This window comes from Rhineura floridana, chromosome 10 (assembly GCF_030035675.1).
Source record: "Rhineura floridana isolate rRhiFlo1 chromosome 10, rRhiFlo1.hap2, whole genome shotgun sequence".
In the NCBI taxonomy this organism is placed as follows: Eukaryota; Metazoa; Chordata; class Lepidosauria; order Squamata; family Rhineuridae; genus Rhineura; species Rhineura floridana.
The window spans coordinates 62,730,658-62,755,605 of NC_084489.1; the positions used below are offsets into that span (position 1 = coordinate 62,730,658).

The window sequence follows — 24,948 nt, forward strand, 5'->3', positions numbered from 1 at the left end:
GCAGAGCAAAAAGAGGGTAAGTAGCTCCCATTTATTCCATTATTTAATTGAAGTAAAACAGCTCAGAGCAATAAGTAATAAGGGCAGCCCAAGGTCACCCTGAGCTAGGAGCCAAATCCTGAAAGAACCTATATCTTAGGAGACAGATCCTAGGAGAAGGAAGCCCATAGAAAGCTAGTTTTCAACACCACCCTAGCAGGAAAGCTTCAGGGGACACTGTAAACAAGGCTAAATTCCAGTCGGAGAGAAGGGGGAAAAGGAAACTCCACTGACACATACAGGGAGAGAGTCAGCTCAGTCCTTGCTAAAAAGGGCAGCTTCAGCCTTCCTGAAACACAACCACAAGCTCTGTTTCCCTAGGTTAAAGAAAGGTCAGGCTGTTCTAGGTGGGAAAACAACAAACACAAAAGACTTGCCTGGAAGGCACAGCCCCTTGATTAGATTAAAAGCAGCCAAAAGCTTAAACAGCCCCGCCCCTCGCTCAGGAAGGAAGGAAGCCTGAGAGAATACTAAAGAGTTAAGCCCCAGCTGATAGCCATCAGCCTCAAGTAACACATCATTGGCTGGCAGCAGTAGCTGGGAGGAACCAGCCACACATATAAAGTCAGAGCACCCTAGCGAGGGAGCCTGCTCCACGAGCTAGAGGGAGCCCCAGCTGACAAAGCATCAAGGCGAGTTAAACAGCAGAGCGAGTTCGGCAGCAGGGCGAGGAGGCCAGGGCCCCCCACTCTGCCCGTCTGTTCCCTGACCTCAAATAAACCACAGTCTCCAACCCATTGACGTAATAAACCTTAAACAAAACTATGCAGGTAAGAAGCCAGCAGGGGTGTGGGGGCTTTCCAGTGTTTTGCACCGCCTGCAGCATGTACGACTATCTGCCTGTTGGACAGAAGTTGTGGGTATGCTCTTAGTGCAATGAGCTCCTGGCTCTCCGGGAACGACTTCATTTCCTTGAGGCCAAGGTGGTGGACCTGGAAAAGCTGAGAGAGGCAGAGATGTGTGTGGAGGAGGCCTTCAGGGACGTTATAGCTGTGTCCCACTCCAACGGTGATAGCTCTCCTGCTATCATGGAGAACGATGGTCTCGGGGAAGGAGAGCATCCAGCTGAGGAAGAGGGAAATGATCCCTTAGAAGGGACCCATTCCTTGGGGGATGAGCAGCTATCCTCTCGTGCTGAGGATATATCTCCAGGGGGTGGAGGGATCCTTGTAGTGGGTGATTCGATCATTAGGAACATAGACAGTGGGGTGTGTGATGGGCATGTAGACCGCAAGGTGTTTTGCCTGCCTGGTGCGAAGGTTGCGGATATCGCCCATCGTTTAGATAGTTTGGTAGACAGTGCTGGGAAGGAGTCAGTGGTCATGGTGCACGTTGGCACCAACGACATGGGGAAATGCAGCCGTGAGGTCCTGGAAGCAAAATTTAGGTTGCTAGGTAGGATGCTGAAAGCCAGGACCTCCAAGGTGGCTTTCTCTGAAATGCTACCAGTTCCACACGCAGGACCAGCCAGACAGGCCCAGCTTCGCAGTCTCAATGCGTGGATGAGACGATGGTGTCGGGTGGAAGGGTTCGGATTTGTTAGGCACTGGGGAACATTCTGGGACAAGCCGGGCCTGTACAAAAGGGACGGGCTCCACTTGAACCAGAATGGAACCAGACTGCTGGCACTTAAAATTAAAAAGGTAGCAGAGCAGCTTTTAAACTGACTGAGGGGGGAAACCCGACAGGAGCTGAGAAAGGTCCGGTTCGGAATAAACCTCCCCCCTGGGATAAAAACCAAAGAAATGATGAAATTTTAAAAGGGGTAGGCCTAGAAGTAGGCATTGTGAGAGCAGGGGCACAGGATATAAATTCAGAAAAGCAAAATTACCACAGGCCTAACCACAAGTGCCAAAGACACTTGAAGAGAGACACTGCTTACAAGTGCCTGTACGCTAATGCTAGGAGCCTCCGAACCAAGATGGGAGAACTGGAGTGCTTGGTCTTAGAGAAGAGCATTGATATAGTGAGCATAACCGAGACCTGGTGGAATGGAGAAAACCAGTGGGATACGGTTATCCCTGGATATAAACTATATCGGAAGGACAGGGAAGGACGTATTGGTGGCGGAGTCGCTCTATACGTGAAAGAAGGCATTGAATCCAGCAAGCTCGAAACCCCAAAAGAGGCAGACTCCTCCACAGAATCATTGTGGGTGGTGATACCGTGCCCCAGGAGGGACTTAATATTGGGAACGATCTATCGTCCCCCTGATCAGAATGCTCAGGGAGACCTTGAGATGAGATATGAAATTGAGGAAGCATCCAAACTAGGAAATGTGGTAGTAATGGGTGACTTCAACTACCCGGACATAGACTGGCTGCATATGTGTTCCAGTCATGACAAAGAAGCAAAGTTTCTAGATATTCTAAATGACTATTCCCTAGACCAGTTGGTCATGGAACCGACCAGAGGGATGGCAACCCTGGACTTAATCCTCAGTGGGGACCGGGACCTGGTGCGAGATGTAAGTGTTGTTGAACCGATTGGGAGCAGTGACCACAGTGCTATTAAATTAAACATACATGTAACTGGCCAATTGCCAAGAAAATCCAACACGGTCACATTTGACTTCAAAAGAGGAAACTTCACAAAAATGAGGGGATTGGTAAAAAGAAAGCTGAAAAACAAAGTCCAGAGGGTCACATCACCCGAAAATGCTTGGAAGTTGTTTAAAAACACTATATTAGAAGCTCAACTGGAGTGCATACCGCAGATCAGAAAAGGTACCGCCAGGGCCAAGAAGATGCCAGCATGGTTAACGACCAAAGTCAAGGAAGCTCTTAGAGGCAAAAAGTCTTCCTTCAGAAAATGGAAGTCTTGTCCGAATGAAGAAAATAAAAAAGAACACAAACTCTGGCAAAAGAAATGCAAGAAGACAATAAGGGATGCTAAAAAAGAATTTGAGGAGCACATTGCTAAGAACATAAAAACCAACAACAAAAAATTCTATAAATACATTCAAAGCAGGAGACCATCTAGGGAGACAATTGGACCCTTGGATGATAAGGGAGTCAAAGGTGTACTAAAGAACGATAAGGAGATTGCAGAGAAGCTAAATGAATTCTTTGCATCTGTCTTCACAGTGGAAGATATAGGGCAGATCCCTGAACCTGAACTAACATTTGCAGGAAGGGATTCTGAGGAACTGAGACAAATAGTGGTAACGAGAGAGGAAGTTCTAAGCTTAATGGACAATATAAAAACTGACAAATCACCGGGCCCGGATGGCATCCACCCGAGAGTTCTCAAAGAACTCAAAGGTGAAATTGCTGATCTGCTAACTAAAATATGTAACTTGTCCCTTGGGTCCTCCTCCGTGCCTGAGGACTGGAAAGTGGCAAATGTAACGCCAATCTTCAAAAAGGGATCCAGAGGGGATCCCGGAAATTACAGGCCAGTTAGCTTAACTTCTGTCCCTGGAAGACTGGTAGAAAGTATTATTAAAGCTAGATTAACTAAGCACATAGAAGAACAAGCCTTGCTGAAGCAGAGCCAGCATGGCTTCTGCAAGGGAAAGTCCTGTCTCAGTAACCTATTAGAATTCTTTGAGAGTGTCAACAAGCATATAGATAGAGGTGATCCAGTGGACATAGTGTACTTAGACTTTCAAAAAGCGTTTGACAAGGTACCTCACCAAAGACTTCTGAGGAAGCTTAGCAGTCATGGAATAAGAGGAGAGGTCCTCTTGTGGATAAGGAATTGGTTAAGAAGCAGAAAGCAGAGAGTAGGAATAAACGGACAGTTCTCCCAATGGAGGGCTGTAGAAAGTGGAGTCCCTCAAGGATCGGTATTGGGACCTGTACTTTCAACTTGTTCATTAATGACCTAGAATTAGGAGTGAGCAGTGAAGTGGCCAAGTTTGCTGACGACACTAAATTGTTCAGGGTTGTTAAAACAAAAAGGGATTGCGAAGAGCTCCAAAAAGACCTCTCCAAACTGAGTGAATGGGCAGAAAAATGGCAAATGCAATTCAATATAAACAAGTGTAAAATTATGCATATTGGAGCAAAAAATCTGAATTTCACATATACGCTCATGGGGTCTGAACTGGCGGTGACCGACCAGGAGAGAGACCTCGGGGTTGTAGTGGACAGTACGATGAAAATGTCGACCCAGTGTGCGGCAGCTGTGAAAAAGGCAAATTCCATGCTAGCGATAATTAGGAAAGGTATTGAAAATAAAACAGCCGATATCATAATGCCGTTGTATAAATCTATGGTGCGGCCGCATTTGGAATACTGTGTACAGTTCTGGTCGCCTCATCTGAAAAAGGATATTCTAGAGTTGGAAAAGGTTCAGAAGAGGGCAACCAGAATGATCAAGGGGATGGAGCGACTCCCTTACGAGGAAAGGTTGCAGCATTTGGGGCTTTTTAGTTTAGAGAAAAGGCGGGTCAGAGGAGACATGATAGAAGTGTATAAAATTATGCATGGCATTGAGAAAGTGGATAGAGAAAAGTTCTTCTCCCTCTCTCATAATACTAGAACTCGTGGACATTCAAAGAAGCTGAATGTTGGAAGATTCAGGACAGACAAAAGGAAGTACTTCTTTACTCAGCGCATAGTTAAACTATGGAATTTGCTCCCACAAGATGCAGTAATGGCCACCAGCTTGGATGGCTTTAAAAGAAGATTAGACAAATTCATGGAGGATAGGGCTATCAATGGCTACTAGCCATGATGGCTGTGCTGTGCCACCCTAGTCAGAGGCAGCATGCTTCTGAAAACCAGTTGCCGGAAGCCTCAGGAGGGGAGAGTGTTCTTGCACTCGGGTCCTGCTTGCGGGCTTCCCCCAGGCACCTGGTTGGCCACTGTAAGAACAGGATGCTGGACTAGATGGGCCACTGGCCTGATCCAGCAGGCTCTTCTTATGTTCTTATGTTCTTATGTTCTTATTTTGCATTAAGGACCTGGTATATTGCCTAATACTGTATTTGCAGTGGGATCTGTTCACAATCCTGCTGAGCTGTGTAGCACTGTGGGATGCTGCAGCAGTGCCCCCAGTGAAACTATACATACCTGCAGTTGGCCAAGCTATCATGCATCAATCAGTGTGTGTGTGTGAGCCCCAAAAGCCTTTTGGGGAGCAGCTTTGTAGTGCCTTATTCTCAGGCAGAAACCACTGGCAATTGCTTTGTTACGTGCAGCAGTGCTAGCAATGTTGCATGCTACCTGGTGTGCCTGAGGTTATGTATCTAACTATCCATGCTTGAATAGCGAGAAAGGGTTGTGTCAATGCAGTGGTCCTGACATGAATTGCCAAGCTCCACAATATTTTGTCTAGTAGTTAAGGTGAAAGATGCAATCAGATTTAAAAGAAGCTGTAACATTTTTAAGACCATCTTAAAATGAAAGTGGTGGTCACAATGATTTCTTTAGTCTGGCTAGACAGTATAAACCCAGGATTGCCTCTTAGGAGTCTGGTGGATTCCAGAACCTCCCTTGAAAGCGAATTGCTATATCTCATGATTCTGAAGAGGAGGCTGACAGGATCACCAAAATGTGTACATCTGACACAGTAGACTAGTTCATTGTAGCAGATGTCACAATAAATCTGTTAGTATTTATGGTGCCACAATGTGCTTTGTTATTTGTGCTGCAGCTGACTAACAGGGCTATCCCTCTGGGAGGTGTTTGAAAGGCTCAGCTATCAGAAAGTAAATTGATATCATGGGATCTTCATTTTTGCAGATGTTGAGATGGGACTTCGAGGCTAACTTGTTCATGTAAATTTTGCTAACAATGTGCAAATAGAACATGCAAATAAGCTGCTGATCTTTAACTCTTTTTATGATTGTACCATGCTGTACAAATTGCCTGCCTCTGCAGCAGAGCATAAGAGGGAAAGCTCTCATCGAGTTCAGTATAGTAGCAGCCTAATTGTTAAAACCCCTTCGGTAATATTGAACAACAGGGCATTTAGAAAATACCTCATGCGCATTTCCAAGGTACTTTATTGCAATTTGTTCCATATTTTAACCATGGGTGCAACTAGGCATTTTTAGAACCCAGACTTAATGATCTTAGGGGGAGTGGGTGGGGGGAATTTTAGATCACCATTTGTATTACTTCAGTTGTGAAGGACACAACTGACATTTCTCCTACCACCTTTCTGTGTTTTACAACCGCTTCTGCACTCCTGATAGATTAGAGCAAAAAATAAACAGTATGGCAACCCTTATATAGGGGGGAGCAGGAACACTCTGGGCATGTGCAGTTTCACATCTTAAACTCACTAAAATCATAGCATACCATCATGATTACAGGAATAAAATCTGCTCGGCTGCCCTGATGCCAAACAGGTTGACATGGGAATAAGCACAATCGTCTTGTAGAAAAGGGTAACACATTTTTGAAATAAAAATTATAAAATGAACATCTGCGACCATGTAGATGCCATACTGGTCACTCCCTAACTATACAATTTTTTTTTAATGAAAAGAAAGGATGCTGCAAAGACCAGCGTTAGTACTGGTGGGACCCAGCCAGCACAGGTGCTGCTGTGGTGCATGTTTGCCATAGCCACATCAACTGTTTCTGTCTGGGTGGTCATTGGGGAGGGGGTGGACTTCAGTCCAGAAGTTTAGTACAGTATTAGGGGCATTGAGTTACTGTGACAAATGCATTTTCTCTGCTTTGGCATTTTATATGCACACATTTGCCTTTGCTGCTAGTGGTGAGTGAAAAATCTTCCAAAGCTGTTGCTATTATCAATATTTTGAAAGCAGGAGTTCCAGGCTCAAGGACCCCATACTCCTATATAGATCTCCCAAAACTCCGATATTGACCCTGCACTCAGTGTCATTGTGAAATGTTCAGTGAGTGAGCATGATGGACAGGCCTTTTCAGCGGTGGTTGCACTGATATGGAACAAACCTCCAGATGAGTTGTGTGGGGCCTCCTCTCTAAACTCCTTTTGACAAAAATGGAGAACCTGTTTCTTTCAGCAGGCTGTTAATGGCCTGGTTTGCATGCCACTCTAAACCAAACAATGGCTTAATGCAAATGCTAGAGCATATGGGCTCCCAGGGAAGAGATCACTTCTCCCTAGTTGTTTTGCTGTTGCGCTGCACTGAGCTCACCCATAGTTCAACTCAGTGAGTTGTGGGACCCTGGCTGCGTGGTTTAGCTCTCTCCAGACTTACCACAAGTTGTAAACCATGTTGGTTGCAGCTTGTGGTTAGCCTGGAGAGAGCTAAACCACGAGCCTGAGTTTGGATGACATGTTAAGACAAACAATGGCCTAACTCAATGCTGTGCACCAACAAAACAGCTTGGGTGGAAGCAAAGCAGCTGCTGTCTCCTCCCTGGGAGCCCACACATTTGGCTTAGCATGACATGCGAACCAGGCTGATGTTTGATGAATTACATTACTGCCTCAAGTTTGTTTGTTCATTTGGCTGCTTTTATATATTGTATTTGAATTGATTGTTTAAATGTGATTTATTGTTTTCAGTTGGACTTTAGCAATGCAGATTTGCTTATTTCTGTTGTAAGCTGCTCTGAGTTTGACTTCTGGAGATTGGGATAGCACTAATAAATTGCTTCCTTATTCCAGCAAGGGATGGATGGTGACAGAGTTGATCTTTCTTATTTGCATGCTTTAATTTCAGTGAGGATTTTTAAGAAGCTGAGGCTTTTGACTGAGAAGGTGTTTTAATTGAAATAAACATCATTATTGTGCTCCTAGGGGACTGTTCGCAAACTGTTGGCACTGATATAGTCCCACTGAAGTCAATTAAAGAGTTATGAGTTGAAGGGCAGTTACCAGCTTGTTATGTTATCAGCCATTGCTCTGTAATTTTTATTTATTATTATTTATTTAAGCACCTCCTGGAGACAGTACAGCTGATCCCTGCTTTAGGCACTTTTGTGATCTCAGTTGCATGGATAGATTTGTGGGGTAGTTTGTCCTACCTCTGGGTAGAGGATGGAGGATAAATCTATCAATGGCTACTAGCCATAATGGCTATGTACTACCTCCCCTGTTGGAGGTAGTATGCCTCTGAATGCCAGTTGCTGGGAATCACAATTGGGGAGAGTGCCATCATGCTGTGGTCCTGCTTTCAGGCTTCCTGTGGGCATCTGGTTGGTAAACTATACTACTACTGCTACCTGTGAGAAAAAGATGCTGGACTAGATGGGCCTTTGGTTCATACATTTTTATGGAGTAGACAATGAGTACTTCCAAACCATAGGATCACAAAATTGGAAGGAGCCTTGGAGGCCATGTAGACCAACCCCAGACCTGATGCTGGAAATCCAGAACTAGAGCATACCAGTACATGGCTGTTGCCCATTTGACGACTTTATGCACGGTTTGCATGCACGATGTATCTTTGTCATTCAGTATGATAAATTTGCATGCACGGATCTGATCACACTCATTCATATGCATAACATTTGTTGAAGGGCCAGCGATGTTTGTAAATTTTCCTTCCCCCCCCCCCAAGTGAATACATTGCAGATCATGCAAGTCCATGTTGCCAGCTTTACAAGTGAAAATTATCTTTACAAGTGAAAATTTGTACTGTTTCTTTAATCTGCTGAGTGAATATTATATATGGTAGTCCATGGCAGTTGCTCCTGCTCCAAGTTCAGGGTCCCAGGTAGTTGCCTGGGCTACCTCTTGTCCCTAAATCCAGCCCTGGAGACACCCCTCCTGCCAAGGGAGGATCATGTGAAAGGTAGGCTATAAAACAGCAGTTTCGAGTTTTGAAGAAAGAGAGGGGTTGGGAGATGAATTGTCTTAAGGCACTTTAGGAATGAGGGGTACCTCTCTTTAGGAATCTGATGCAAAGGAAGCAGTTCCACTGCCTTGCAGATGTGTCCCTTTCCTGCTACTTACGCTTTACTTGCATATTTGTAAGCAAAGCAATCCTTTAAAAAATGGGTGGAATCCAATTGCTGCTCTTTGCATTGTTGCTACAGCTGACATGTCCACTAACGGAAGAGTTGGGAAGGAAATTTTTTGCCTGTCATCACTGCTCTCTGCTGCCTTATACTGAGTCAGCCAGCACCTCTTCGTGGTTTCCGTACAGGGAGCCTTTCCCAGACCTACCTTGAGATTTAACCTGGAACCTTCTGCATGCAAAGCACATGCTCCACCACTGAGCTGCAGCCCTTTCTCTCATATGAAGAAAACCAAATCCAAGTGGTGCTGTCCTTGGAATTTCTCACTGCTCTGGGAAGCGCACAACAGTTGTAACATCACTATTTGTGCTGAATGTTCATTTCATTGGAGAAGACCTTGAGTAGTGAACTCCACCGTACCCCAGATGTCAACCTTAACAGTTATTTTGATTTCACTCTTATAGTCGGGCTATGGGCCATGTGCTATCAGAAAAGAGAAAGGGGGGGTAGACATTAACATATGCTCCTTAAGGAAGGCCGCCCTATTTGTCCCTATAAGTCAACACAAACCCTTTATTCTTTTCTTCTCAATTTTGAGAGGTGCCCACTTCCACAAGTATGATTTGTTTGTTTGCTTGTTTTGGAAAAGGACTTTTCCTTGTAGATAGAGGCAGTTTGTCTTTAATAGAGTCTAATACCAACACCTGTATTCATTTCATTTCAGCCCCACCCAAAGGTTGCTCTGCAAGCCAAGCCATGAAAAACCGGTATTTTCTATTTGTGAATCATATCTACACCCTAACGTGCAAGAACATTTGCTCACAGCTGTGTCTCAATGTGCACATTCTGTATACATGGTGCAGGGGATATCTTTGGACATCTGTGATGTAGCTTTGAGGTGGTTTCCTCAAAGGTTTGAGAAATTGCGGAAACCAAGACTATGGAATTGGATGTGAGTTGCTCTGCTAGTTCTCTGCCAAAGGGTCCAAGGAGAAAAAGGAGCTTTTCATCTCTTTGCTGTTCCTGTGGTGTGTACCAAATTAACCAGGTACAGCAGAAGTTTTTGTTTCAGATCTGCAGCTTTGTTGTGTAGCTTCCAGATGTCTTATACTGATTACGCAGGAGAAGTTAATTTCTTCAGACATGTGTGACTGGAAATGGGAATGTTGTTATTGTTTGAGATAGCATTTTAGATATCTGGATGTTTTATCAAAGATTTGGCATCTAAAAGAGTACCTAGCCTTGCGTAAGGCAAATGAGACTTATCAGTTAATTCACTCTGTCGACACTGAACATTACCCTCATTAGAAGTGTATTTAATGTACTGTAGATGTTCTGTGAATTGTAATGTTACTGGTAGACTGTAGGCTTCTTTTGAACATGGTGCATTGTGGAATGCGCTGCAAAACTGTAGAGCATGTCCTTTTAAGTTATGGAGATAATTGAGATAGTTTATGCTGTTTCCACTGTGACTGGTTTGACAGTCCTTTGTTGCTCCGCAAGCATGTTTTGCTTTGCTCTGCCCCCCCTTTTTTAAAAAGAGGGTGGACTCAAAAGACCATGGTGAGATGACTTGGTGTGAGTGCAAGCTTTGTCTTCCAACTGGTTTTCAGTGGCACATCTTAGGTATAAAGTATATAAAACAATAAGAAAGAAGAGAATTTGAGCATTGTCAGAGTGCTTTTTCCATCACCAAAGAGTCCACAAATATGGCTAGAGGAACAGTGGCTCAGATAAGATGGATGGTATCCAGCAAAGTACTTTCATTTTAAAATTCAGCAAGTTCAGTCTTGATTCTGCTTAAGCCTGCTACAATGGAGTGGATAGGGTTCCCATAAACAACAGTGAATAATGTATTTAGTTTGTTTACTGGAGCACAAAGATTTACAAGACTCATTTCTTATAATTTTTAAGTTTAATATATGTTTTTAAATTGTATATTGGATGTTATATGTTGTGAACCGCCCAGAGAGCTTCAGCTATGGGGCGGTATAGAAATATAATAAATAAATAAATAAATAAATAAATAAATTTCATGCATTCATTGAGGTGGATTATTATTATGCCTATTGTATAGGTCAATCGTTCCCAGCCTTTATGAGTACGGGATCCCCCGTCCCCCGTAACCTCAATTTTTTTTGTTATCCTCACATATTAATTATTGCTCCTGCTGCTGCTCTGGCCATCATCATGATTTGCACGCAGAGGGAGAAACAGAGGCAGAAGAGAGAGAGAAATCTGCTTGGCAGGAAATAAAAGGCCAATAAATATATAACAAATTTAAATACATGGATCATGCAAGCCTATAGGCAAAATCAAAATCAGAGGAAGCTTGGGTGCCAGAGGTGGGGGCAGGTGAGTGTGAGTGGGCAGAGAGAGAAGAAAGAGAGAAAAGTAATGCAAAGGGAGAGGGCAGGGATAGAGGGAGGAAACGCATGTCAAGTTTGGGGTGAGGAAGAGCTCCAGTGGGTCAAAAGAAGGTAGCAAGTAAGAAGTTCAGTGGAAACGTGAAGAGGAGTGGCCACGTGGGAGGGAGGGCGCTTGGGACATGAGGACAGGGAGGGGGAGGAAGGGAGGGTTGGAGCAGAGTGGGCTGCATGTCCATTCCAGGTGCTTCCTTTCTTGGAGTGACCTGTGGTGGCAGTGAGACCTCAGAACAAACACACACGGTCCCTCTCCTCTCCTTTTCCTCTCTCCCCCCTCCTGTCCCCTTCCACCAAAGGGAGAGCGTCCCAGGGAGGGAGAAGAGGGAAGTACACGGTGAGCGTGAGGCTGGAATCTTCCTCAACTACTGCCTCCTTTCTCTCCCTCCCTTTCTGAGACAAAGGGGTGAGGAGTGACCTCCTTTTCTGTCTCTCACCCTCCCATCACCACCACCTTCCCCTTAGCCTGGTAACGGCCTGTGTGGGACTAAGGAAAATGTGCAGGGAGAGGAGTGTGTGCCATTGCCGCTGCATGCCTCTTTCTGTGTTATTCACATTGCAGGAGTCTGGTGGGTTGTTGGAAGGGGTTGCAAGAAGGCCAAAGAACCCCCCCTCCTCTACACACGCACATGCACACACCTACCTCTCCCACTCAGTCCACGTAGGCCACCACTCTCCTCGTTCTGCTACTGCTGTTGCTGTCACTGGTCCGAGCAGCATGCAAAGGCGGGGCCTACCCTTCCCTATAAGGGGTTAAGGAGCTGGGAGTCCAGGAAGAGCAATTAGCAGCTGGTTTCCTTGGGGGGTGGGGTGAGGAGCCAGGAATGAAAGTCACTTGCACTTACTCAGTTTGTTTCAGCTGTCCTGAAAACGGTTTTTAAAAAAATAATAAATAATTCCTCTCTTGGCTTTTTGTGGCCCCCGCAGGATGCCTTCCCAGTCCCTGTGGGGGTCACGGACCCCAGGTTGGAAACCACTCAGATTCAGTAATACCTCAGTTAATGAAGTACATGCATTCCTGGACGTTACGTCTTTAACAGAAACCTAGGTACCAGAGGTAGGAATGACATGGAAAGAATAGGGATAAGTTCCTACACTACAAAATGACCCCAGGTTGGGAACCACTGGTATAGGTGGTGGCTGGTGGCCTGAATTGTATTGCATCTCAACATGGGGATTACAATCATAGCTGACATTTGTAATAGTTGCTAATACGCCATACTACCCTGAACACGCCGGATCTCATCTGATCTCGGAGTCAGGCCTGGTTAGTACTTGGATGGGAGACCGCCTGGGAATGCCGGATGCCATAGGCTCAGAGGAAGGCAATGGTCAACCACCTCTGAATACCTCTTACCATGAAAACCCTACGAATATATCCAGAAAAGATTCATAGGGTCACCATAAGTCGTAATTGACTGGAAGGCATATAACAACGATACAACAACATGAGTTCTATGAATTCGTTGGCTAACTAATCCAGTCTAGAACAAAATGTATTGCTTCTTTTTCATAGCAGCTCTTTGCACAATATGAAAGCTTTATGTCACCTAGCAGAGGGTAATCTAAATAATTCTGCACGAGCCCTCTTGTGTTCCATTTTAAGACTGAAACATACTTCAGATTTTGAGGCTTTAACGTAATGTCCACATTTTTCTCCCTGCCTCTTTGTTTTGTTTTAACATCCAGCCTGAAGAAGAATTGTGAAACACTCAAAAACTTGCTTATGGCTTTGTGACATTTTTGTTGATCCTAATAAAGGTATTACCCTATTCTGGTAATTTTAGATTCATCCAGTCCAGTAGATTGGCTTTATTGGTAATACGATCTGAATGCTTTAGCCTTGTAGCTAACCACTGAAGATGAAAAGTCTTGAGCTATGCAGAAGAATTACTACTAATGAAGGAAACAAAAGTGGGATTCCTTATATAATTTATTATAATGATAAAAAATTGCAGGGACAGTGCCTCCTTTGAAATCCCTTTTAATTAACATAATGAGGCATGGTCTTTGAAAGGAAAGGGGAATGTCTGCTTTGATTCATGCAAAAGGAAAATGTACTGAAGACATTGGTTACTAGATTCATTAGGTGGCCAAGTTACTTTCCCTGGTTCTCTATAGGTCATAAGAATGTGAATACTTCATAAAAATATGGGTGCTAAGCAAAATGCCATTACATTTTATTTTTTGTATTAGAAGATGCAAGTTTTAGCCTTTGTCATCTTGTGGTTCTTGGGTTTGTCAAAGGTGATGCTACTTACCTGCAGGTAATGCATACCTCTCACCTGCATTGAAGATGATCTTTCTCTTTTAGCGGAAAGCATCAAACTCTGTTCCAATAACAGGAGGATTAAATGCAAACCCCCTTTCCTCCCTTTGCTTCCATCTGCCAGGCTTTCCTATGAACAATAGAAAAGTTTAAAGGATTCCCCCCCACCCCTAGAATATTGCATTTTGTTGTCAGGCAAGAGACGGTTAATGAGTTCTATCTAAGGAGACTTCATCATTGCCACTTTAAAATTCAAATTGTATCTGCCAAACCACAGACCTTCCTCCCTTTCTTTTATCACCCTTAGTGTTTTTTTAAAAATCACATTATGGAGCATGCCATTCCTTTTTTTGCCTTGCAATCTGCCCTACAAATATGTATCAGATCTGCAGCATTTCATATGAAGTTAGTGGGGAGAGGAGGAGAATTTTAAATCTCAAGGCTGTTCATGGTAAATCTTGCACCAGTTAAATTGAGAGATGATAAACAAGGGCATTTTGAACTATTGAGGGTCGCTCTCTCTCTCTCTCTCTCTCTCACACACACACACACACACACACACACACACACGTGTTTTGGGGAGAAGAAGGCAGAGGAAAACATTCTAATTCTGTCTAGGAACTGAGAAGTGACCTTATGCTGGGATGGGCTGTCCTTTCATAATCACTCATCAATTAGGAGCAGTAATAGCAGCAAGAGGAACAATAGCCACCAGACTCACCCTTTCTAAAAACAAATGGGTGTCAGTACAAATTAGATGTGTAATGTGTGTGCATGTGACATTTTTGCATCCTCATTTGATCACTGTCTTGCAACCTAGTTATCTTTTAAACAGAAGTTTAGAAATAATTTTGGCAAAAACAATGGTAAGGTATACTGTTTCTCCATCTCCTGATCTGATCCAAACAAATGGGAAGGAAAGAAGAACTTTTTAAATCGACTAAAGTCTGTTTTTATGATGTTTTAAAGTGTTTTTAGTGCTTTTGTTTGCCGCTCTGGGCTCCTGCTGGAGGAAGGGTGGGATATAAATAAAATAATAAATAAATAAATAAAAATAAAACTAATCACACCTTTGCATTTTGAGAATGGAATAAGAAGCTTCAGGAAGATACCCAGTTAATGAAAATGTTATCCAGATTGGGGGGATGGGGTGGAAACGTATGTTCACGTTTATGCTTGCCCTATCCAATATATTAGTAACTCTACATCAGTCTTCCACAATGTGGTGCCTTCTAGATGTTTTGGACTAATACTCCCATTGGCCTAGCCAGAATGGCCAATGGTCAGGGATGGTGGGAGGTGTAGTCCAAAACATCTGGGGGGCACAGTGTTGTGGAAGGCTACTCTACAGCCTTTATTAGGTTTTATTTAGAGTGGAGTTCATATGTCTTAGTTTTAAACATCAGTAAGAGGATGACCCCATTAGGAAGCAGTTTCATGTTATGTGAGTTAAGAAAGGTGTGAATAGAGCTGCATCATGCTTATGACTGACTGCTCTTCAATCAGTAGGACTGCAATTCATCAAGGTGCGCAAAGGTAATGGGATGGTATCTGAGTTTGCTCCTGGCATGAACTCTGGTTGTAATACTTGTGATTAGAAGAAGCCATGCCGCTCATACTGAGTCATCTGGATCAGTCTGTGTAAGATGCCATGATGATGATGGAATGCTGGGAGAATTTTGAGATTTAAGGAGATAGAGGGTTGGATCCAAAAGTTACTTTCCTCCAAGCCAAAGAGTCTTTCTGTCAGAGGAAGACTCCTTTAGTAGGAAAGGAATCATAAGAACATATGGAGAGCCTTGCTGGATCCTGGATCCTGTTCCCACAGTGGTCAACCAGATGCCTATGGGAAGCCAACAAATAGGATGTGAGCACCACAGAACTCCCAACTTGTGATTTCCAGCAACTGGTATTTAGAGACATATTGCCTCCGACAGTGGAGGTAGAACATAGTCACTGTGGCTGGTAACCATGGATAGCTTTATCCTCCATGAATTTGTCTAATCCTCTTTTAAAGCCATCTAAGTTGGTGGCTTGGATCCAACCCAGGATTTCTACTTCACTGGGATTTTAACTTTGTATAGCATACAGCAACGTTTAAGCATATTTAGTAGACATGTGGAATATTTAGAAAAACAAAATGGGTCAACAGGAATATACATAGGATGACACTCACATAAGCATAAGTTTGTTGCTATGTGCCTTCAAGTCGATTATGACTTATGGCAACCCTGTGAATCAGTGACCTCCAAGAGCATCTGTCATGAACCACGCTGTTCAGCTCTTGTAAGTTCAGGTCTGTGGCTTCCTTTATGGAATCAATCCATCTCTTGTTTGGCCTTCCTCTTTTTCTACTCCCTTCTGTTTTTCCCAGCATAAGATGGGGATGCAAATAAGTATGCTTGCTCGCCAGCTTTGGCTGTTTGTGTAATGGCTATTTGCTACATTTGTTCCCATCAGTTTTCCCTTATAGTGCTGGAAGGAAATATAATGCATTTGAAATGTTATGTTGGTTTTTTTGGTGTGTGTGTGTGTGTCTGAGTCTGTGTTGTTGTTTTTAAAGTAGTCGATCTGGATAGTATCTGCATCTGGAGAAATGTTTATTTCAACTACTATATGAGGTTCCAAAGAGGAAGATGCATGACAGTCTGTTAGCCTGACATTAAACAAACCTATGCTTATGTGCATTTATTGGAATGGAAGTAACATGCTTGGCTTCCTTTATATTTAGTCTGATAAATTATTGTGGCTTTTGTCCCCCATTTCTTTGTATTTGCCTTTAGTTTGTAGTTAAAGCAGAGGTATTTGGTGGGTGAGGTGGAGGTGAAGGAATACATTTTTTAAAAAAATACACAAATATAATAACCAGATAATGCTGTTCTTAAATGCTGGTCATTAGTTTCCTTGATCTGATTAATCTAGCACTAAACCCAAGGATCATTTATTTATGACCTTTATCCACTGAGCTCATTGCAGCATTTTATATTCTCACAATAACCCTGTAAGGTAGGTTGTGTTTTACCATTATCACGTTTAGATTTTAATGTTATTGTATTGGTGTGTCATTTTGTGTTATTTTGTTCATTTTGTACGTTGCCCAGAGTGGCTGGATGGCCAGCCAGATGGGCGACTAAGAAATCCAATAAATTGAATTAAATTAGTTTGAGAGAGAATGATTTGTCCAAGGCTGCCCAGTAAACTTCATGGTTTGAGCAGGCATTTGAAACTGAGAGGGAGGGCCTTTTTAGTGGTGGCACCAGCATTTATAGAAGGACACCCCTATGGAAATCTGTTGGGCCTGTGGTCGGATAGGCACTGAAAACCAACTTACAGTATTTAAATAGGCCTTGCTTTCTTATGATATTTTATTTCACTACTGCTATACTTCATAGTTTTTTCTAATGATAGAATTTTTAAGTTGTGTGTTCATCTGTTTTAAATGTTTAATAGTATATATATATATACTTTATAAATATTATAAGCCAGTTTGGAGATAATATCTTATACAAAAGTGGGATAGAAAATGACGAACTAAGATGAATAAAGCAGATGCTGGTCTCTCGGAATAAGCATCTCTTGAACTGTAGGTTGATTAGTGTATCTTTTCATCCTGCTTGCATTTTTGACACTCTTTTATTTCATGCTGTTAAATAAATGAAGTAAATATTATTAAAAATAACACCATGGAATGCAAAGCCCAGTGTGTTCTGTTTGGTACAGCATTAATTTGATTAAAATAGCCAAAACATTTTCTCCTCACCTCCGTCCTGCTGCTAGGAACACAAGAATGTAAAGAGAGCCTTGGTCCAAAGGCCTATCTAGACAGTGTTCTTACAGTGGCCAGTCAGATACCTACGGGAGTGCAATAGCATTTCCTGTTCATGATCACTAGCAGCTGGTATGCAGAGGCAGTATATACCCACCTTGACTAGCAGCTATGCATGGAAGGATGTGTCAATTTCGATTCTCTCCATTTCTCATTTTTCCAGTCTTGAAGACAGTTCTCTACATTTCTGCAGCGATTTGTGATTTTTTTTAATCAGGATGAACATTCTTCAGCATTTTTATGCAAATTCCTTCTAGCAAACACATTTTTGTATACAATTTTGACTAATGTACATATTTTTGAAAGGAATTTCTCCTAATATAATGCTTTTTGTATATTTTCACTAATATATTTTATTTTTATTTCCTCCTAACGTATGCACTTTTACGAACATTGTTTGGCTGGAGAACTGTGTGGCAAAATTGGAAAAGTATGAATTTTGAAGGGTTCTTCATTTCTCTTATTGTTTCGGAAAGTGTGAATTTCAGCTTTAAATCCAAACTAAATCCCTTTAAATCCCTGCTAGCATCCATTGATTGCTTTATCTTCTATGAATTTGTCTAAGTGGTAGAAGATAATGGTTCATTTCTTCTCTCATTGCACCAAACCTTGTGTTAAATGATGGACACACCAATACAGTCCTTCCTTCAAACGCATCTGTTTTCTGCTTCCCTAGATGATGCTTATGTTGTATATTCTACTTGGTAACTTCTGGACCCAGAAATCCAGTGTCTTTGGGTTGCAGTCTGAATCCTGAGCAGAGACACTTGGTATTATATTTTTACAAAGAGGGATACTAAAATAAAAGGTAGACAAATACATATTTGAAGTAGATGTCTACCCAGATGTCATAAGGTTAAAAGGTAAACAATGAGTGTAAAACTAGGAAAGCTAGTTTTTTAAAATAAACATAAACATAAATTGTAATACTAGGAATATACTAAAAATTATTTCACTACTGAAAATTACAGGTTTCTTCTGCTGAAACTGCCTATCATTTTTGAAGTCTCTGCCCTTAATACATTATTTATTATTTTATCTGAAAATAGCCTGAAATTACAGGTTCAGGTCTTGCAAAGACAGCTTGATAGTACATTGGCCCCCAGATGAGTCTACCCACAGTTTCCAACTTCATGTCGGTGACTTTGCAATTACATTGTGCTCATAATGGCACCCATAGCGCCCAATCTTCCCTTGCAGCTCCCTGTTACAGGTAAGCCATTATCTAACTCGATTGTCCTAGTCAAGCAGGGCTAATTGCCTGGACCATTTGCCTCTCTGCAGCTCTTCGGTCTTTATTACTCTGTGCCCTCCTGCCCTATTCCAGGGATGATTAACCTGGTGTTTAGTTCCCCAAGAACTGCCTTCCTATCTTCATTCAGAACCATTAATCAGTAGCTGATTCTGTCTGCAGCAATTGAATCATGCCCATCAGTTGCTTAATTCACTGAAAATGAGCCAAAATTCCAATGACACAGAGACCAAAGAATTCATTTTACTGTTATGGTCAATAAGAGACGACTCTCTCTCTCTCTCTCTCTCTCTCTCTCTCTCTCTCTCTCTCTCTCTCTCTCTCTCTTCTCTCTCTCTCTCTCTCATATCAGAAACCTATATGGAAGAATCTAAAGTTAGAAGGAAAGGTTACATTAACAATTAAGCCATTTTGTAGAGGGAATGCTTGAAGATAGAAGATGTTTTAGTTTGATGGTCTGCTGATAATAGATACAGGGTTGGGAATGGCTAAAGGAAAGGGATAAGAAATGGCAAGGGTAAGCTGTTCATACAGCCCAAGGATCAGAGCTTGGAAAAGTTACTTTTTTGAACTACAACTCCCATCAGCCCCTGTGCTGGCTAGGGCTGATGGGAGTTGTAGTTCAAAAAAGTAACTTTTCCAAGCTCTGCCAAGGATGAATGACTTAAACCTGTAGTCATGAAAAAGCAGCAAGTAACCAGAAAGATCCAGGTGTAAGCTCGTGCTGTGTTTTCTCTAGCTTATAGAAGAGAATAGGATCTCATTGAAGTGACCCTCATTTTGCAAACAAGAAGTGTGTTTGAAAATTGCACTACTGCCTTTTAAGATCAAGGGGATAGTGACAGTACACACGACTGTATTGGAGAAGTGCACTGTTTATGAGAATCCACTCATCAGTGCAGTGCCAGGCATCGCTAGCCATTGAAGGCAGAGAGCTTTGTCTGTTTCATAGATGCTCTGGCAGTTGCAATTGCTCATTGAGTTGCGGCCAATATGTTTTGGGCTAATGTTGCTACGTTGCTATCCTTTGAATGTGAGCAGGTGTATAGCTATTATTGAAATCAGTGGGATGCAAGGTATGGGTTCTACCACTAAGCTATGGTCACTAGGGATGTTCTAGAATTGCGCCCAACTGGGATTTGCTACCAGATTTACCATTAATTTGCTTATTCACTATAATTGCGGACAGGATTTTTTGTATATTTTGTACATTTTATGTAGTGGCTTTCCATGGCTATTTTTGGGAAAGGATTCTTTTTTAAAAAATCTGTGTCTAAAATATTGATATTAATATTGATATGTTTATCAGTATTTCCTTTAATGTATTGATATTCCTTTGTCAACATTTTCTTTCAAAATATCAACATTTCCTTTTAAAATATCAATATTTTTCTGAGGGTGGGGGAAAATGGATGGTAAAAGCAGTCGCTTGCAGACAAAGAATGAATTTGAATCTATACCAGCCTGTTAAGTCAACAGAATGCGGTTGAATTGGCACCAGCCAACAGATCCTATCCCTAATGGCCACTCTCCCTTTGAAGGCACCATACTTTTTCCCCCTTCTCTGGTTAAACTTTTACTCACTAATGAAGCTGATAATTTGTAATGTTTAGGAAAGCAGAGACCTCTAGCTATACTTCCTCCCTTATATACAATGGTGAGTTCCATGGAGCAAAACTCTGCACTGTATAATAATAATTTATAATCCAATGTAGTACTCTGCACAGTTAATAAAATGTGTTATATCCACACCATGAATGTGTATAATTTAAATTAATACATACATTAGCCTGAATAGTGCGAATCGTTTTTGACTCTTAGGGTGACGTCTTGTGATGTTTACTAGGCAGACTGTATATATGGGGTGGGATTGCCAGTTCCTTCCTCAGCCTTTCTTTATCCCCCAGCATATGCCGGGTACTCATTTTACCGACCACGTATGGATGGAAGGCTGAGTGGACCTCGACTCCTTTTACCGGAGATTCGACTTCCTCCTTCTGTTGGAATCGAACTTCGGCTGTGAGCAGAGCTTCGGCTGCGTTACCGCCGCTTACCACTCTGCGCCACGGAGAGTCTTTTTCAGGCATTATACTTGGGAGTAAAGTAAACATTGGGGGGTGGCAGAGGGGACAAGCATGGTAGCTCTGCCCTCTCCATTACAGTTCCCTTTGCTCTTCCCAAGTTGGAGGGTGAACTTCTGGTTGGGAGTCTTCTGTGTTTCTGGAACCTCCCCTCACGTTTTAGAATCCTGGAAAATCTAGGTTCTGAAATGCATGAGGAGGCTCCACAAGTACAGGAGGCTCTCTACCTGAGATTTTGCTATCTATATTGGAGGGCCATGGGAATGGCGATTGGAGAGGGGAATGTGTGCACTCATCCCCCCCTCCCCTGGGTTTCTTTTATGTATAGGTATCACACCTGAAGAGGGCTCTTATCACCATTTAAAAATATAACTAAAATTATTCCAATGCATAGGGATTTTCATTTTATTTTACCTGCTACGTGTTGCGGTTTTTATTGTGCAAGGAGGAAGAGGAAAGTGATAGCACCCGTCACCCTTGTCTGTCAACCTGTAATATGATTCAAGGTCATGTTAGGCTGGTAGCATGACTGGCAGATTCCTAAACCATTCTGTTTCTGATGACCTGCTGGATAAATTATAATGAGTAAAACAAAAAATAAAGAGTCTTCACAAATCTGATTGTAAATAGAAATAATAAAACATTGCATCATGGCTTGTCTATTTTACAGCAAGAGGGTTGCAACAGTAGTTTGAAAACAAGTTGAACAAGGAAGCAAAATATGGTTTGGGTAACTCAAATGGGAGGGTATATAAAACTTGACATAGGACATAAAATTAAATAGGAGCTGGGAACGGTGCCAGGAAGATCTCAGGTTCCAGTTCCACAAAGCCTTTTGTTACACTTTTCTTTCCTCCGCATGGTTAAATGTCATTTCTCCCTTGCAGCCTTCCCTTCAGGGACTGCTTATGTGTCTGTTTATTAGTAAACAGCTGTTTGCAATAAAAGGCAACCTTTTTATAGTCAGAGTGGTTTCCGTTTGCCTTGATTGGTGCTGATGTGAGTCTAACCGTGCTTCTCTATTTTAACTGGACCCAGAGAAAGATGTGTGAACAAGATATATGAAAACTGTGAATAATTACTTTCCTAAAAACAATGAACATAATTTAATATTCCTACAAATATTTTGCAGGCTGTGATCCTAAATGTACTTTATTAGGAACAGAATTTCATTTAACACTGTGGAAATTACCGTTGAGGAAGGAAAATGCAAAGGATCAGCTGCAGAATGAAAGGCTTTTCATAAATACAGCCCCATGGAGTTTCTTTGCATGAAGCAAAACTCAATTTAGCAGCATGTTTGAGAAGGGGCACATGCTTTGCATGCAGAAGATCCCAGATTCAGTCCTTGACATCTCTTTATAAAACCTGGATGGGAAATTTGTGGTCCTTCAGACTTTGTTAGACTACAACTCCCTTCTTCCTTGACCTTTGCCTGGGCTGGCTGGGTTGATGGGAGTTCAACAATATCTAGAGGGCCACATACCTCCCATCCCTGTGACAAAAGAAGCAGGTTGTCAGGTTGCCAATGGCAGGAAAGACTTCTTCCAGAAACCTGAACAGGTAAGTGCTAGTCAAAGGAGATAAAACTGGACCAGATGTACCATTATTCTGACATTATAAGGCAGCTTCGGATGTCTATATAACCTGTGGTTCCCACCACAAAATGGTAGCTCAAGAAGGCTATTCAGTTTTTTATTGAAAACAATAGATTTAGAGCTGGTGCAAATGGGTCTCTACAAGCTTAGAATGTTTTGGTGGGGCAGTCATTACTTTATGTGTGGCATAGAGAAAGGACATAGGGACATGTTTTTCTCAGAATACTAGAGCCTAGGGGGATCCGGTGAAGATGAATGGTGGGAGATTCAGGACAAATAAAAGAAAACACTTATTCACACAGTGCATAGTTTACATTATGGAATTTGCTATCACAAGATGTGGTGATGACCACCAACTTGGATGGCTGTAAAAGGAGCTTAGACACATGCAAAGCTGGCATGCCAAGAAGAACCTCAATCTGTTGTCTGTGTGCTAGTGATGCATTTGAAAGTAGAATGTAATGCAGAATCTAAGCTACACATATAATCCTCTACATGCATCCTTGCATCCTGGGGCCACACAGTTCACTACAGCAAGTGTCCTTGCTAAGCATCGAAGGCCTTGTTCTCACTGAGATGGGATAGGCTGACCCACTCTGAACTGCAGTTGGGAGCTTTTTCCTGACATGCTCGTGTTCTGCATGTGGGGTTTTTATATTTTTTCTGGAGGACCATTCAGTCCTGAGAGCTTCCACTTGCAGTGTGATGTGGTGAACAGCCAGTATACAGGTTTACCATCTTAGTGAGAACTAGGCCTACATTTCTGTACAGTGCTGCAAAGAAGGAATTGCCACTGTTAAATAAACTCAGGCAGTTGAAGATCTTGATTGAACTGACACATGTCAGTTCCAAATGAATGGTTGCTCAAGGGAATTAGAAGGTTGACCAAGCCCGCTCTCCAGCCTACTCATAGGAGTGCCCAGTTGCATGCCCAGTCCTGGTCCAAGAGACAGTTCCCATGCAAATAGCATGCCTCCCCTGATCCTACTTAAGGGGTCTTTGGGGGGGGTGTCAAATTCTCAAGACAACATGCCTAGCAATGCCTTGTAGAGATCCAGAGACCTGTGTAACCTGTTGTCTGAGCTATGCACTGCCCTTGTGTTAAGTTTCACACTAAAGGTAATGGAGGAAAACACATCAGTGATCCCGAGTCTGATTCCAAGTGGGAGTAGCCAGGACATGGGGGCCTGATTTGGCTCAGGCCTCTAGTATGTGGCATTGTGGGCAATTAAAATAGCAGCCCCCAGACACTACAGCTTGTCTCCGCTGCCAGGTAAGGCTGCCAACTGATGAGGGTACCCACTTGCACTGAAGCTGACCCTGATGCAGGCAGTGGAGACTGGTACATTAGGATGAATGAGATACTGCTCCACCAGCTTTTCTCTGCCCCCAGCTAGCCATTGCCTGCCTGCCTGCCTGCCTATTTACAACCAGGCCAGGGGGTGGAACTTCCTGTCAGCTTTCTTTCCCTTACTATCAGTGTTGCTACTGTAGACCTCAGCCGGGAGGTGAAGGATGGGGGCAAGACTATCATTAGTTGGTTCTGCCAGTCATTGGCTCTGGCTTCACCTACCATGGGCCTCTCTGCCTTCCACCCTACCAGTCTCAATGGGTACCATCCACCACCAGAAGCAGGCATTACAAGACCTGTATGGCTGCTGCTGGAAACCCCCTTTCCCTGTCAACAATTGATCCAAACCATGTCACATGATGTGAGTACATTCCAAGTGTCCTGACTTCCTACTCTGCTTCAGTGCTTGCTTCTTTCATGACTGTCCATGTTTCTTCAGCTCTGCATTTTGGTTAACTACCACAGGGAGAAAGAACGCTATGCAAGACTGCTGATTTCAGCGGCAGCAATGCAAAAATTCAGCAAATATTTATATATGGTAGGGGTGGGAAGCCTGTGGCCCTCCAGATGGTATTGGGCTACAACTCCCCTCATCCTTGACCCACTGTTTGGGGCTGATGGGAGCTGGAGTCCAATAAGATCTGGAAGGCTGCAGGTTCCCCATCCCTGATAGATAGAGTGCTTAATTATTTTTATTTTTATTTCAGAAAGTCACCTTTTCTGAAATTTAGAGTGGGTGGCTTCAGCTGTGGGAATTTGCACCTCTCTACAATTGCAGCTAAATGTTATCTGAAGCAGATTTTGAGCATCCTCATCAGGCAAAACATTTGTATGGATGTGGGGGAAAGAAAAAAGAATGTAGACGAGATAAGCAAACATTTCTTTTATTTATTTATGTAGACCAGTTCTATACCACTTAACTGCAATAGTTTCTAAGTGCTGTACAAGGAATACAGTTCTTAAGGGTGATGCACACATTTCTGTAGTTAGGCTGATACGGATGTTTTACTGCTCTTCTTGCAACCAACCTCTAGAATCGATAATACAGAACCAGAATAAAAGAGATGCAAAGCACAACACAGGCAAATCATGACTCTATGCCCCAAATGATAACGAGTGCAGGTAACACACATTATCAGACAGTGTTATCAGAGCAGAGGCCAAGTCTTTTCCTGCTCATAAGGAGAGTATCTCTCTCAATCTGTGATGTGAGGTAGTTTCTGCTTGCTGCTATGAATAACAGTGGAGGCTTTG

The 24,948-nt window shown here is 42.6% G+C and overlaps 1 protein-coding gene across 13 annotated transcripts in view; it reads left to right on the forward strand.

Annotated features, from left to right (window-relative positions):
* Positions 1-24,948, forward strand: part of KIAA1217 (KIAA1217 ortholog) — a 269,082-nt gene that overhangs the window by 36,492 nt on the left and 207,642 nt on the right. The window contains exon 1 of one of the 13 annotated variants that reach the window (XM_061585857.1): positions 9,820-9,846. The exons of the other annotated variants lie outside the window; for them this stretch is intronic. Within the exon in view, the coding sequence (XP_061441841.1) occupies positions 9,835-9,846 (12 nt within the window). The 5' untranslated portion in view covers positions 9,820-9,834. Of the gene's footprint in view, positions 1-9,819; positions 9,847-24,948 lie in introns of those variants that run through there. 13 annotated transcript variants of the gene reach the window in all.